At 39.0% G+C, this 15,696-nt stretch overlaps 1 protein-coding gene across 1 annotated transcript; it reads left to right on the top strand.

Moving 5' to 3' along the window:
* Window positions 1-1,217: 1,217 nt before the first annotated feature.
* Window positions 1,218-15,579, top strand: uqcrc2a (ubiquinol-cytochrome c reductase core protein 2a). Its single transcript, XM_079822215.1, has 14 exons — window positions 1,218-1,329; window positions 5,952-6,053; window positions 6,145-6,294; window positions 6,418-6,482; window positions 6,568-6,624; window positions 9,605-9,729; window positions 9,815-9,912; window positions 9,999-10,056; window positions 10,627-10,722; window positions 10,863-11,062; window positions 11,160-11,240; window positions 14,542-14,618; window positions 14,861-15,014; window positions 15,274-15,579. Exons 1-14 carry the CDS (start codon window positions 1,297-1,299, stop codon window positions 15,355-15,357), a joined length of 1,380 nt encoding a protein of 459 aa, XP_079678341.1. The 5' UTR covers window positions 1,218-1,296; the 3' UTR covers window positions 15,358-15,579.
* The last annotated feature ends 117 nt before the right edge of the window (window positions 15,580-15,696 follow it).

Here is a 15,696-nt window from a genome sequence, read left to right on the forward strand (position 1 = left end):
TTCAAACAGTCTTCTTTCTTATTAAATATCTCTGTGGCATTTATAAACTCCACACACGTCACACATGCTATCATCTCTTCTGAAGGACTGTTAATACAGATGAGCATTGTTTTTATGGATCACATTATGTTACCATAATAAATTAACTGTTAAATAAATTAATATATTTTTTCACAGAGGTCGCTTATTCAAAACCAAGGCGTATATTGATGACGCCTGGATTTCGCAGAGCTTTTATTCTGCCGCAGACGAGCGCTTCTGCTTCTTCTGCTCATGTGTATGTGGGGTAACGCAGCGCTGTTTATCATATTACACACAGTATTTGAGTGTGTTGAAAGTTATGTTATAATGTGCTCGGTTTCGCTCGGCAGCTGCTATGAGACACTTGTTCACACTGCAGTAAGAGATCGATATTAGACATGGTAAAACATGGTACTCGTGGTAAATCAAGAACAGCAGATTTAAACAATAAGACTAACTGTGTTGAGCTGTAGAACAATGATTACTTTCTGTTAATGAATGTCTCCAAACAGTTGCTCACCTGCCTAATAAAACACATCATATAAAGCGTCTTTGGTGTTTCCATGGTTTCTACAAAATAAAACCGGAAATCGAGGGTAACGTAGGTATGATGTCATTCATTGACAGTCGACGCACGGACACGGTCCATGTCCTGGTTAAAAATGATTATTTCTCTGGATTGGATTTAAATATTCTTGAAAACGTTTGGGATAATGTAGCCTAAGTACACAAGTCAACAAAATATATAACAATGTTCTAGTGGTTTTAGATGTTTTAATCCCAAAATCTTACATATTGTGCCTTTAATGTTGAGCGTTTGTCATTATAGAGGAGCAGAACCAAGGGCTGAAAAGTGAAGCCAAAACATTTTGATCGCGGTTTTATAAATCAGATCAATCTTTCGTTTGCTTTTGGCTGTATATTTTATAACATTAGTGGAAGTTTTAAATATTTTTGTTTTGTTTTGTTTTTTGTTATTGTATATAAATATATAATAACACTTGTTTTATTTTATATGAGTTATCCAATAAAAATTCAGCTTTATTCAGTTTCAGAAAGATTCGTTTTATTCAGATTTTATTCCCGTTGTTTTGATTTCTCGCTCAGATCCCAGGTACGTCTTGAATATTTTGTACGTCTCGTTAATATTAAACAGCTTGGTGGTGTTCCTGTGTGTCCGTATATGGAGTGTCGCCGGGGCGCACTGGATTGTGGGTAGGTCTTCAGATCGGCCATCGCTGTCTTTCCTCACGGCTGAAGGAGAGGAACCGAGTCATGACGGGATTCAGAGGTTTCACTCATCTCTCCGTGAGTCCTCTTTCTCTCACAGCGCCCGGCTTTCTCCTCTCTGTTTAAATGTCGTGTTTTAAACGCATACGCGCTTTAAGAGTCGCCACATACGAGCCATTTCAGTGTTGCGGGCTAATGTGGCTATCGCTAGTGTCATTGATGAGCCGGTGTTTGACATGCAGCAGCTGCTGGAAACTTTCTTCCGCTCGCTCCAATAAACACACAGATGGACCCAACATATCTTCTCGGTTGTCCTGATAGTGGTGTTTATTTGTGAATCAGATAAGCTGCTGTTGTGTTTCTGCGATGAAGGTCATCATGACACACACTCATACTGTACTTTCAGTCACATGTGACCTTTGACCTGGTATGATCTGTGACCATCATAATCCTAGGATCATGATGAGACCTCCAGATCAAACACATGATGATGATGGAGTCATGGTTTCATATGAATACCTCACAGAAAACCTATAGGGATATCAGGAAATTTTTAAATTGTGATTTCTAGGTTTGGAAAAATACTAAAAATGGACAAATAAATGATTAAAAACAAAAAATAAAATAAACGTTTGGATATTTGTGACCCTGGACCACAAAACCAGTCATAAGGGTCAATTTTATGAAATTGAGATTTACACATCACCTGAATAATTAAGCTTTTTTCACTGATGTGTGGTCTTTTAGGATTGGACAATATTTGGTCGAGATGCAACTATTTGAAAATCTGGAATCTGAGGGTGCAAAAAAATATAAATATTGAGAAAATCACCTTTTAAAGTTGTCCAAATGAAGTCCTTAGTAATGCATATTACTAATATATTTTTGCTATATTTACAGTAAGAAATGTACAAAATATCTCCATGGAACATGATCTTTACTTAATATCCTAATTATGTTTGACATGAAAGAAAAATATAATTAAATAATAATAAAGGATCATTTTGACCCATACAATGTATTGTTGGCTATTGCCACAAATATACATGAAGACTTATGACTGGTTTTGTGCTACAGGGTCACATTTATGTAGAAAATGTAAATGTTCTACACTGAAGAAATAATGGCTTTTTTATTAAAGCAAGCATGTTGCACATGCATTTTTAGTTGCACTCAGTCAATGTTTTTATGTAATGTCAGCTCAATTATATTGATCATATTCCTGTGTGTTTTTGAGTAAAATGGAAGCGTTTGATGTTCCTTTATCCCGAACATCTGAAAGACTTTCTGCACACACAGCTCAAGTTGGAAGTGATTTGTCACTGCGCTGACATTAGCAAATTACATTATAGTCTTAAAGTTACTATTAGGGTTGGGAATCGTGAGAAATTTTCCGGTTCCGGTTCCGGTTCCGGTTCCGGTTCCGCCTAACGATTCCGGTTCCGATTCCGGTTCCATTAAAATTATTAAACAAATAGTGGTAAAGGAAAAAGGCACAATACGCAACTCAAACAATCCATTTTGTGTTTATTACTTGCTCTAAAATTTATTTACAGGTTGGCAATGTCAAAAAAGTCCTGTAATGTACATATATTACAGTATTAATTAAGCCATTCTTGCAACACATTTTTTTTCAAATGAACACCTCTGAAATTGTCTTATTACATTTTATCTCTCTGTCTCTGAATAAAACCAAGTTATAAATTATATTTATTAGTTATATTTATTAATTAGTTATATATTAATTTAATAGTAATTCAGTTATTCAGTGAACTTGTAAATAATAATATTGCAATTCAGCATTACAAAGGTAATTGTGCCTAAACGCTTACCTAAACCATGGTGACTCAACGGTTGACAAATATATATATATATAGGCCTTTCACTATAAATCTGGTATAAGCCCTGTGGCACTCTGTGCTGTAGCAAATGTTTTGTCAAATTGCTAGTGCAGCCTCCTTTGCATGTTATTAACTTTTCACGTGTTACATTTTGCTTCATTATCATTCATTCTTTGGAAATGAATCCATACTTGTGACTTTCTCTTCGCTATGCTGGTGGTCAACGAGAAAATATCTGACGCAAAACCGTAAATGTGTAGCGCGAGGGCTTTCAGTGCTGAACTGCGTTGCCCTCCTGGAAGCGGCAGGCAACGTAATTAATATTCATGATGAGGTGAGCCAGGGTTGCCAGGTTTTCACAACAAAACCCGCACAATTGCACAATCGTTTCAACCCGCGGACATGAAACACAGCCCGCGGCAACAGTGGAAAACGGGAAAGCGGGAAAATCACGGAGTTGGCAACACTGGCTGTCACTCGCTATGAAAGGATACGCTTCCAGCGCTTCGCACACACATTGCACCAGAACCGTTTTCGGAACCGAAACTTAGGAATTTTGCGCGGTTCTGGTATTTTTCAAAAATCAGTTTCGGTTCTGCATAAGAACCGGTTCTCGGTTCCCAACCCTAGTTACTATGAAATCGTGAATCGAAAATAAATTTTTTATGGATTATTGCAGTGTTTATTATAAACGATTTATCCGTGCACTTTAATCAAAACCGTTCGTCTTTGTGTCATTACATCACGTCTGTATACATAAAGGAGGAGTAGTAGTATTAATAGTAGTATCGCATGTGAGGATGCTGCAGGTGGCGGATTATTTAAAGCCTTTTCTCACAGAAGCTGGAATAATTAAATTTATAATTTTAGATGGTGGATTGTAATCCAGAAAGATCCAAATGACAATCATCAGTGACAACTGGAGATTCACCCGAAGTCAAAAACAAAAGATTAGACTGGAATCTACAGGAAACACGAATACACACTAAATACATCACGCAATGCTGATGTTAACATTTAACAATTTGAGAACAAAGTATAACAATAATAATAATTTGCATGGTTTGATGTGATATGAGCTAAGTTATCGTTAGATTTAATCACTGTTGGTGGCGCGATTTATTGTAATGCCTTTTTTTCTCAGTTGGTCAGAACAGGAGTGTCAGACATGTTAGTCACTTGTTCAGATGACATTTTCTGGTTAAAATTCTTATTTTGGTCATATTTCCAAGACGTATAATCTGTGATTCTGAAGTATAGTATCCACACCGGTGCGGTAAATGAATGACAGCCACACACACTCCTCAAAACATTAGATTAATCCGCGCTGAGGAGCCGCAGATGCACAACCCACGCAAAGATAATTCAGCAAATAACTGCAATTGCAGGCTTCAAACAGAGATGGCGACAAAGAGGCAAAACTTATAGACTGCAGCTTTAAATATAATGTTCATGTTTTCAAATACATTCAGCGCTTGTTTTCTGTACTATTAGGCAACTCTTGGCAAATACTAGCTATACACACACACTAAGAATTAACCTACATTACAAAACTGACCCGAGATCAGTTAGACACCTGGGGCCCGTTCTTCGTACGTTGCTTATTACATCTGAGATGGTTTGACAGATCCCAGATCTTTTAATCGTGATATTAGCCTGAGATCAGTTTTGATTCTTCAAACGAATTTGCGGATTGGATTAAAATATCTGGATTAAATGATCTAAGATCACTGCGCGTTCTTGTGTTCCCTGAAGAGGGCAGATGCATCGATACTCGAAACCATGATCAGCAATGCAGCGATTGGCTGGCGTCAAGACAGCAACGTAATGACATCATATAATTAAAAAAGCCACCTGGCAAAAAACTTGACAAATTATACAATAAAAACCCCACGAATTTCTGGACCTTTATAAGGAAACAGCCAAACCACCAAACCAACATAAAAGTTATAATAGATAAATGATCAATGTTTTTTGTTTTTTTTAACATGATTACCAATTATTTATATTTATATTCAGATTTTATACTGTATTTGTACACCCTTTACATTTTTATTTCAATGTTGTAATTTAATTTTTCATTAAATTTGGAGCAGATTTGTAACGTGACAGTATTAAAGTTTCAAGGGTCAAGATCAAATTCAAAATCTCTTGCGCTGCATCAAGACACTCCCATAATATCTGTGATCACTTAAATTAATGCACGGCATTAACTGTACAACATGTGTGTAAACCTCCAATAAAATTATAAAGTAATTATTCCATCACAAATAAATCGCTCAATCAAGTGGCTGTGTCTATATTATTATATACAACATTATAATATTATATACATTCTCATATACATATACAATATAACATTTTTATATTATTATTATTTAAAATGATTATTATTGCCCCTGGTTCAGTAATGAACTCTTGTAATAAAGTAGCAGTGGCTGGGACAGATTTTAAGTATCACCTCAAGATGCAATCTAATCCTGTTTACATGAAATAAGCTGCTCATGAGCAGGTTTAAGCTTACGGACCTGTTGCTATGACAGCTTCGAAGAACCAAACAATCCAAGATCATGCCAAATCGTCAACAATCAAATCCAGCTGACTGAGTTAGCGACGTACGAAGAACGGCCCCTGTTCATGGGTTCACAAAATCAATACCATCTATCGTCGTATCATCATCAGACTTTTGAAATATTTCAAAACCAAGGTTCGAAACAATTTGACGTAACAAAACCTTGTTTGTTGAAGCCACGTGGCTTGACGAGTTTGAAACGAGCTCTTATTCAAAACCAAAGATTCATGAGGCTGTGTTTGGAAAGCGGCGATCACTGGTTTACTGACGGGGAGTGTTTTCCACAGAGACGCTGTTACGCTGCCGCCAGGAGGAGCGAGGCGTTGACTGAGCCTCTGGTCACCCGAAAGCCTGCAGCAGCTCCAGCCCTCCCGCCACAGGACGTCCAGGTGAAGGGATTGGACATGTGCCATTATGCTCTCAGTTCAAATGACAATACAAACACACTGCTTTACTTATGATTACCCCGGTTTGCTTTAGGTGTCCAAGCTTCCCAGCGGTCTTCTCGTGGCTTCTCTGGAGAACTACTCCCCCGTCTCTAAAGTCAGCGTGTTTGTGAAAGCCGGCAGTCGCTATGAGACTGCGGAAAACCTGGGCACCACTCACATGCTGCGATTAGCAGGCAATCTGGTACGTTCAGAAATGCTATCACACTGTTGTTATCTGAATCGGCCCTTTTTAAACGCCTGTGAGAGTTGATCAGATGTGCCGAGGATCTTTTGTTGGGTAATGAGTGTGTGCTGTGTGTTTCAGACCACTAAAGGTGCGTCAGCCTTTAGGATCTGTCGGGGTCTGGAGGCAGCGGGTGCAAGCTTGAGGTCAGCTTTGTATCTTTCTATGAATACTCCCTGCTTCTCGCACTATCATTTCTCTCACTGTCATGTTTAATTTCCTGTTGTTTAGCGTGACGTCTTCGAGGGAGCACATGGTCTATTCTCTGGACTGTCTACGGGATGATTTGTGAGTATCTCACAGTAGATAGAGGTGAAAGCGTAAAGGTCCGTTCACAGCAAGGATGGTAACTATTAGGGATGTAGCGATACATCGCGATATAAAAATGTGACTATGTATCGTTGATGTAAATATGATTCACGATATAGAGTTAGTTTTATTTATAAGGTATAATTCACACAAAATGTAAATTGTCATCATGTACTCACTCTCAGTTCGCTTCAAACCTATAATATTTTCATTTAAATTCCAAACACCAATGAAGATATTTTTCAAGAAACCACAGATTTCTGTACCTCCATTTAAAGTCCATTCCTCGGAAACTTAAAAGATCCAAAAAATGTCATAAAGGCATCGTAAAAAATAACCAATCGAGTGTCTAATCCAAATCCAATCTTGTGAAGAGACATGATGACTTCATACGATGAACAGATTCACAACGACGACGCGCATACTGTAGTAAACACGGACGTTGGGTCACGTGCAAAAACAACATGAGAGTGAGTAAATGCAGAACTAACCATTCACAGTTTTAGTCATTTTGACACGCTTTCCTGGGATTTATAACTGAAGCGCACACTCCTCAAAGTGAACGCGCACACATCACCAGATTTTAGTTTTAGTATTATGATTATACAATGCGTTTTAGATGGTTTATTCTGATATGTATAGTGCATTAATAGCGGGAGAGGCGGAGCATAGTGAGCACAGTGAGAGGAGAGTCTGTGCTGCACGCGGCGCGAGTACTGCATGAGAAAAAAAAAATGTTTACGGAGTTTCAGATACTTAACTACATTAAACTACAATATATAATGCAATCAGGGAATATCTGTGTGTCCTGATAATATAACAACAATAATATTTAAATAATAAAAAAATAAATGGCTTAAAATATCGCGATAAATATCGAATCATGACAACATTATATCGTTACACCCCCTAGTAACTATAATGATAAAGGTATAGTTTTAAAAACCACACCAAGTATAACGATAACGGCACGATTAAGTTAATAAGATAACAATATAGTTGTCACTTTCTAAAAAAAATTTCCAGCTGATAAAAGATAAACATTGTCAGCCAATCAGAATCCATCCTGATCTAAAGAGCTCGAGAATTTAAAGCGGCAGACGACAAAACTGCAGCACGCGCTTGTAATAAACAGAACGACATCGCTTTATAGCTCGTTCATGTCGATGCACATTAAAGAGCCGATTTCCAAGGGTCTTAAAGTTTTAATCGGACCTTCCACAATTTAAGGCCTTAAAAATGTTTTGAACTGGAACAGAAAGTCTCAAATTCAATATCATGGTATTCAATTATTTCCCTATGACTTCTGCGATGCAGAAAATGTGGACGGAATCGCAGAATCCATTCATAATAATGTAATTTACTGTATAATGCTGAATTTGTCATATTTTGGATGGATAAATCAATAGTAGGTCAGTGTACTTAAAGGGACAGTACACCCAAAAATGAAAACTGTCATCCTTTACTCACCCTAATGTCGTTCCAAACCTGTAACACTTTCATATAAAGCAATCGAGTCTCTTCAGAAAATTTGGAATAAACCGCTTGATTCATATGGATTAGTTTTACAATCTTTTTATGAATTATTCGAAGCGTTTTTAATTTTTCATAAAAAATATCTTCATTTGTGTTCAGAAGATAAACGGAAGTCAGTCAACCGTTAAAGTCCAGAATAATTTAAACAGAATAAACTATACAACAAAAAATAAACCAGATTTCATAGGGCCTTAAATTAATTGCAAAATTTAGTTGCACCCACTGCAAAAAAAAATGATGTTCTTCCCCAATATCCTTAGATGGAGATGCATTTAATGACACTCAAAATGAAACAAGTCTTGTTTTCTGAGAAATTGAACAAAATTAAGTGAGTTTTAAAACAAGAACAAATGTCTGTCATTGGGTATGAAAATAACAACGTACATTTGAAAGTTGATTTTTATGAACCTGTTGGCAGATATTTGTTCTTGTTTTAATCATAAAATCATTTTCACAAGATTTCCCAATATTTCTTATCTCCAACTTTAAGCTATTTTTGTAAAAACAAATAAAGTAATGGAGATCTGTTGGAAATTGTATTTTTTAACTTTGAAATGTCAATATTAAAACTCATAGTGAGCTTAGAGGACATATTGATTTATTCCTTACATTTTCTTTAATTGGTTTTAAAAAGGTCTTACATTTACTTTCATAGAACTTACAGAAACCCTGTTAAACACACTGTTTTTTACCGTTATAATGAGATTAATTCACTAAAGAATACATTAGCTTACTTGTTTGTTTATTTCAAAAATAATATTTGACCACAGCTGTTTCCCATGATTTTTACCTCTGTAAAAAGATATCAGCAACAGCTGTGTAACGATGTTGATGGCTATTCATGTCAAGGTAATGTAATCATTAAATTGGACTTATTTGGACAGTCACGCTAAAAGGGTGTTGTTTTAATAAGGAGAATATAAGGAAATAAATAATAAAGTAGTGTGTAATAACGACTGCAATCTTGTATTATTCCTGAGCCTGGTTTGATGTAAAGTAAATTGAGTACTGCTGCACACAAGCCTTCTGAAGCCATGTGGCAGTTGTTAAAAAAAAATTAAAAAGTATAGTTTTATTCAGTGATGTAGTTATTTGTTTAAAATTTGGGTGAACTATCCATTTAAATGTCTGTAGCTGTGCGGTATATTTGAGTTTGTTTTAGAATCAACTGCGAACTTTAATCCCCAAGTAAATCAGTAGTTTTATTGTTGTATTTTACTCAAATCCATTCGCTCTATCAGAAGTCAGCAACCTTAGGCACAGTTTTATTGTTCAGTATTCAGTTTTATTATATCTATTGTCGTCAAGAATTGCTGATGTTATGTGCTACTATGGCAAACAAAGTAGATATAGAAGATATTGCAACGCTCACCTGCAAAATGTAAAATCGGATTTTAAAACAAACGGTGTGTTTTGTTTGTAGTGATGGCGTGATCGAGTACCTGGTCAATGTGACCACTGGTCCTGACTTCAGACCCTGGGAGTTGTCTGACCTCTCGCCGAGGATCAAGATAGACAAGGCCATTGCGGACCAGAGCCCACAGATAGGTACAGCGCACCAATACCAAGAAATGAGTGTGAAAAATCATCTGATTACGTGCAGAGTCTATGCTGATGTGCTTTCCCTGCACAGGTGTTCTTGAGAAGCTGCATGAAGCTGCATATAAGAACGCTTTATCCAACTCCCTGTACTGTCCAGACCACATGGTGGGCAAGATCAGTGTTGATCAAGTGAGTGACTGACCGCAACGCTCCTCATCTGTTATTTAAGCCGAGCCGTTTGGGAATCCTTATCTCTTTCTGCTCTCAAATTCTAGCTGCACCAGTTCTTTGCGAATAATTACACCAGTGCCCGAATGGCTCTCGTTGGATTAGGTAAGTCTTTCTCATGAATATAAGTCTACTTGCTTGGTCAAAATTGTGGTTGCTCTTATTGAAATAAAAATACCCTTTTATGTGTTTTATGTATTCTTTTTCACCTGAAACGAGTCATGAGTAATTACTGCTGATCCTTCTGACCAATCAGAGCAGGGTAGACCAATCACAACAGACTGGACCATCTGATCAATCAGAGCAGATCAATCACAACAGTCTGGGGCATCTGACCAATCAGAGCAGAGTAGACCAATCACAACAGACTGGGCCATCTGACCAATCACAGCAGAGCAGGCTCTCAGAAAGGAGTTTAGAGAGACTGAATCCCTTATCAAACTATTTCAGACACTGAGAAAAGAACTGTTGCTGCAATTCAGAGAAAATTAAGTGTTTTTTTTAAACTTCAGATGCATGTAAACCTATTATACAAAATGTGGAACCTTTAAAATAGCATAATAGGGGCACTTTTAGAATCGTAAAAGACAAAAATACAAGTTTTGTAGCTGTATGACAAGCCCAGACAGTGTGATGACTGAATGTTGTTGATGTTGCATCTTTGTGTGTGTGAAGGAGTCAGTCATGCTGCTCTGATGAAGGTGGGAGAGCAGTTCTTCAGTGGACACACAGGGGCCGGCGTACCAGGGGCTAAAGCCGTTTACCGCGGCGGTAAGTGAGAATGAACATTATGCCTGCAAATGTGCTTAAATGTCAACAATTCCTTAATTTTCTTTGTAACAATAATTCAGCAAGTGTTTTTTTGTGAAATGTGAGCTGGAGATTGAGTGGACGGTGTTGGTGTGCTGCAGGTGAGCTGCGGGTGCAGAGCGGTGGAGGGCTGGTTCACGCGCTGCTGGCCTGTGAAGGAGCCGTGACGGGCTCTGCCGAGGCCAACGCCTTCAGCGTACTGCAGAGGCTTCTGGGTGCTGGACCGCACATCAAGAGAGGATCCAACATCACCAGCAAACTCAGTCAGGGCATCGCCAAGGCCACCGCTCAGCCGTTTGATGTGAGCACTGGTCATCTGTCATCTCCTCTCCTAAACTACGCATGCTTACACGAGCTCTAGCTACAGTTGAGATGCTTCTGGTGTGTTTTCTGCACAGGCCACGGCTTTCAGTGCCCCATACTCGGACTCTGGGCTCTTCGGAGTCTATATCATCTCTCAAGCGGACTCGGCCCGTGAGGTGAGTGCTCTGTGAGCCAATCTTTTTTTCTATAGCTTCGTTGCCACACAAATACAGGTTTTCTTCTCTACTTTGAGCATAAATAAGTCATCTGTATGTGATATGTAAAGCGGTCTCATCCCTTTTACCTTGAATTTAACTCTGCACACACATAACTCCACCATCTCGTGTTTTTATAATAACATAAAATGCATATAAATCCTGAAGCTTTTCATCACGGACAGATGGACTTAGTAGACAAACTACATTGTTAAAGAGAGACTGACATGACGTTCGTCTTGCGCTGTATTGAGCAGACACATTCAGTTTTTATTTGTAGTGTTTGTTCTCTAACTGAACTGAATTATTTTTTCTATAAAAATCAAAGCAACGGTGGGGGTGGTACCGTGGTGGGCAAGTGATGTAACAGGTGTTTCGTCTGAACACCGGTAACACCGGCAACAACGACTATCGCAGCAAGTCTAGTACACAGTGTGTGTACATTCACACAAATATGTCTGCATTCAGGCAGGAGTGCCACATGTTCCTTTTAAAGGTGCAGTGTGTAAATTATAGCGGCGTCCACCGCTCGCCCCTCCCTTTCAAAGCACATAGAGAAGCTAGGGTGGCCGACACAGGACAAAGATGTCGTCGTCTGATGCTGCGTTCACACCAAACATGAATAGAGCGCCAAATTCACATCTATTGCATCTAGTGGGACACATTTTGAATCTGCTCTCGCGTCTACAGCGAGTTGGACACGCGTATAAATCGAGTGTTTGAAGCTAAATAGACGTGTGTTCAAGGCGCTCAAGGAGCTGTGTCTGGATGACAGCTGCTTTCATCGGTACTTCTGCCTGTCTCGCGATCAAGTTCGACTTGGGAGAACGAACTCCCGAGGACGGGAGGAAACAAGTCCAGTACTTTGCTAATGGAACAGCAGCGTTTTGATAGTGTCACTCAGCTCGCTCTCACTCCTGTATGTATATTTTAGGCTACAATAAAACGAAATATGTCATAAAACACCACTCTGCCTCTTTTCATTTCCATTAAAAAAATATTAAACATTAATAGCCACACAAACGTGGTTCAGGCAACGCATACCTGGATTATCTTCACTGCATGTATAGTTATAACAAATTAAATATAAAACGCAACCATGCCTCTTTTCGTTTACATTTAAAAAAATATATTTAACACATTAATATGTGGTTCAGGCAATAAGTGTGCATATATATGATTATCACTGTAATAAAATTAAATATGACATAAAACACAACCCAGTCTCTTTTTGTTAAATGTCAGTTTATGTGTGATCAATAATAGCCATTATAAAAGTATAAGTAAAAGGTATAAGAAGCTATACAATAAATAAAGCAAACAATTCAGTCACACAAAGTCAGCGCTAGTAGGCTACAACGGTAAAGTTAAATAGCCTAAAAAAATAAAGTTATGAAACTTCACTTTGCCTTCAGTCAAAACGATCTGGCAGGGAACAAATTATAGTTTCATAAGACCAAAGATCGCCCGTTAGATCTACACTATACAAATTATATCTCATGTTTAACCACTACAGAGTCATCAGAGCCAGCGGCAAACGTCAGAAGGACTAGCCGAAGTAAGGCTGCTCTTGGCGGGGTTAATGAGCGCTGAGTGCCACTGATCGAATGGATCTCACAACTCTGAAAATGCCAGATGAAAATTTTCAAATAGGCGCTCATCGACTCATTATATGGGGTTTCTCATCCACTATTGACTTGCCATTAGTTTATCACGTCACTTCACACAACAGCAGTAAGCAGGCTCCTGATTGGTTTACGTGGCGCAAACAGACGCCAAAGTTCCGATTTTTCAACTCTGGCGTTAGACGTGAATTTGTTTCAAACGTGTGAATGCACAAAAAGCACCAAATAAAATCACTCTCGCGTAACACACATATCGCTGAAAGATGCTCAATTAGTGCAAACGAGGTGAGAACGAGTCCATCACGCCGCGCTAAACGCGTCTATCGCGCCACAGGACCTCCAGGCGCGCGTCAACGCACCTTTACATTGTCTTAAAGGGTTAGTTCACCCAAAAATGAAAATTCTGTCATTAATTACTCACCCTTATGTCGTTCGACACCCGTAAGACCTCCGTTCATATTCGGAACACAAATGAAGGTATTTTAGTTGAAATCTGATGGCTGAGAAAGGCTTCAGACAGGCCTCCATTGGCATTCAGTACATTAATACTCCCAAGACCCAGAAAAGGCACTTAAAACGTCGTTACAAAGTCCATCTCACCACAGTGACTCTACAATCATTTTACGATGCGACGACAATAGTTTTTGTGTGAAAAAAAAATCTAAATAACACCTTTATCCAACTTGTTATTGCCTTCCGTGTGTGCCTCCACGACGCATGCGTGAGAATATGACGCAGATCCGGCGTTCGGACACATGACCCAGAAGCGATTTGTTGACAAGCAGAGGAAGACGCGCATGTCTAAGCTGTTGGATTCTACATTGATCGTGCTTTAGGTCTCGGCGTAGTTCTCAAAACGGGACTAAAGTGTGCATTTCATGGATTCCTGAACCCCGGCGCTACGTCATATTCTCACGCATGCGTCGTGGAGGCACACACGGAAGACAAGAACAAGTTGGATAAAGGTGTTATTTTGATTTTTTTTTTGCGCACAAAAACTATTGTCGTCGCATCGTAAAATTATTGTAGAGCCACTCTGGTGAGAGACTTTGTAACGACGTTTTAAGTGCCTTTTCTGGGTCTTGGGAGTGTAAATGTACTGAATGCCAATGGAGGCCTGTGTGAAGCCTTTCTCAGCCATCAGCTTTCAACTAAAATATCTTCATTTGTGTTCCGAATATGAACGGAGGTCTTACGGGTGTCGAACGACATGAGGGTGAGTAATTAATGACAGAATTTTCATTTTTGGGTGAACTAACCCTTTAACATGGAAATCACTAGCTCCAGAAGCTCTATTCGCGTTCGGTGCAAACGCAGCTTCAGACAGCAGAGAGTAGCTAGCGCTCTGTAGAGACGCTTGTCCCTTTAGAACTACTGTAGAAACATGGCGGTGCAAAATGGTCATGTAAGGGTATGGAGTGTATGGAGATAGAAATGCCTCATTCTAAGGTAATAAAAACATAGCGGTACATTATGTAAGGTCTTTATACACCACTGAAAACATAGTTGTGTATATTCTGTTGCATTTCTGTCAATAGATCCTCATAAATACTACACACTGCACCTTTAATGCTGATGGTGAGCGAGTGATGGACATCTGCATTGATCTCTCTCTCTCTCTCTCTCTGTCTCTGCAGGTGATCAATGCAGCCGTGGCTCAGGTGACGGCTGTGGCTGAAGGAAGACTTACTGAAGATGACGTCACCAGAGCAAAGTGAGTCTATTAACACTAGCCAGTCAGCAGACCAAATGAAACGCATTGGCAAAGCTTTTACACCCATAATGCACTGCCGTATAAGCAGTACCTTCAGAACACAAATTTCAGGAAATTTTTCTGTTAAATGTAGGCTACGGCAGGCTTTCAGAAATATGCTGTGGTCCAGCTCAGAGCTGCTTGTGTTGGTATATATGGAGGGATGTGGTTTTGAATGAGGTCCTGGTGTTGTGTGTGTTCAGGAACCAGCTGAAGGCGGATTATCTGATGTCTCTGGAGAGTTCAGAGGGACTGCTGGAGGAGCTGGGCGTTCAGGTGATCAGCAGCGGCGCCTACAGCTCGCCACAGTCTGTGACGCAGATCATCGACTCCATCACCTCCAGCGACGTGGTCAAAGTAAGCCTTTTAACCCAAGACAAGTCAACTTTTCCTTGATCCTTTGAGTTCGTACTGAGGGTACTGAACTCCTCCTGTAAATAAAAGCCGTCAATCCAATTATAAACTGCACTTGTTCACAAGTTTGGAGTCGGAAAGTATTCATATTTAATATTAATGATCTAAAACAATTCTTGTAACAAATAACAGACTATTGGCTCACCTTGTGGTTTTGATAGTGGCTCCACCCTTGCTCATGAATTCTGTTTTTTTCCTACAGGCTGCAAAGAAGTTTGTTGAAAGCAAGAAGACCATGTCAAGTTGTGGACATCTGGCAAACACACCATTTGTTGATGAATTTTGAGGGAACGTCCTAATCTAACGTGCACACATTGTGCAGCTGCTTATTCAAGTGTAAAAAATTATTCTGAAGCCCTGATTTCTGTTGACTGTTGTTTTTTTTTGGTACATTCATCATGAAATCTGGTGTACAGTGAGAGCACAGCCATCAGTTTTGTCCTTTTCACTCTACATCTGTTGTACATTCATTAAAGCAAATCTATCTGTCATAAATGCTGCTCGTCTGCTTCAGTTTCCCTGTAGAGTTTTTGGGATCATGATTTCTGACCCATTGCCCATCTATGTCAGTTCTTCCAGTGGCCGCCAGAGGGAGACAATGATAAGATAAATGAGGAAAGAAATA

This window comes from Gobio gobio (genome assembly GCF_949357685.1).
Source record: "Gobio gobio genome assembly, chromosome: 1".
Lineage (NCBI taxonomy): Eukaryota > Metazoa > Chordata > Actinopteri > Cypriniformes > Gobionidae > Gobio > Gobio gobio.

What these genes read in the sequence shown, in the direction of transcription:
- uqcrc2a (XM_079822215.1), top strand. Translation starts at nt 1,297, where the DNA reads ATGACGGGATTCAGAGGTTTCACTCATCTCTCC. An exon ending in TGCGATTAGCAGGCAATCTG is followed by an intron (nt 6,295 to 6,417) that starts GTACGTTCAGAA and finishes TGTGTGTTTCAG; the next exon opens with ACCACTAAAGGTGCGTCAGC. An exon ending in GCAGCGGGTGCAAGCTTGAG is followed by an intron (nt 6,483 to 6,567) that starts GTCAGCTTTGTA and finishes CCTGTTGTTTAG; the next exon opens with CGTGACGTCTTCGAGGGAGC.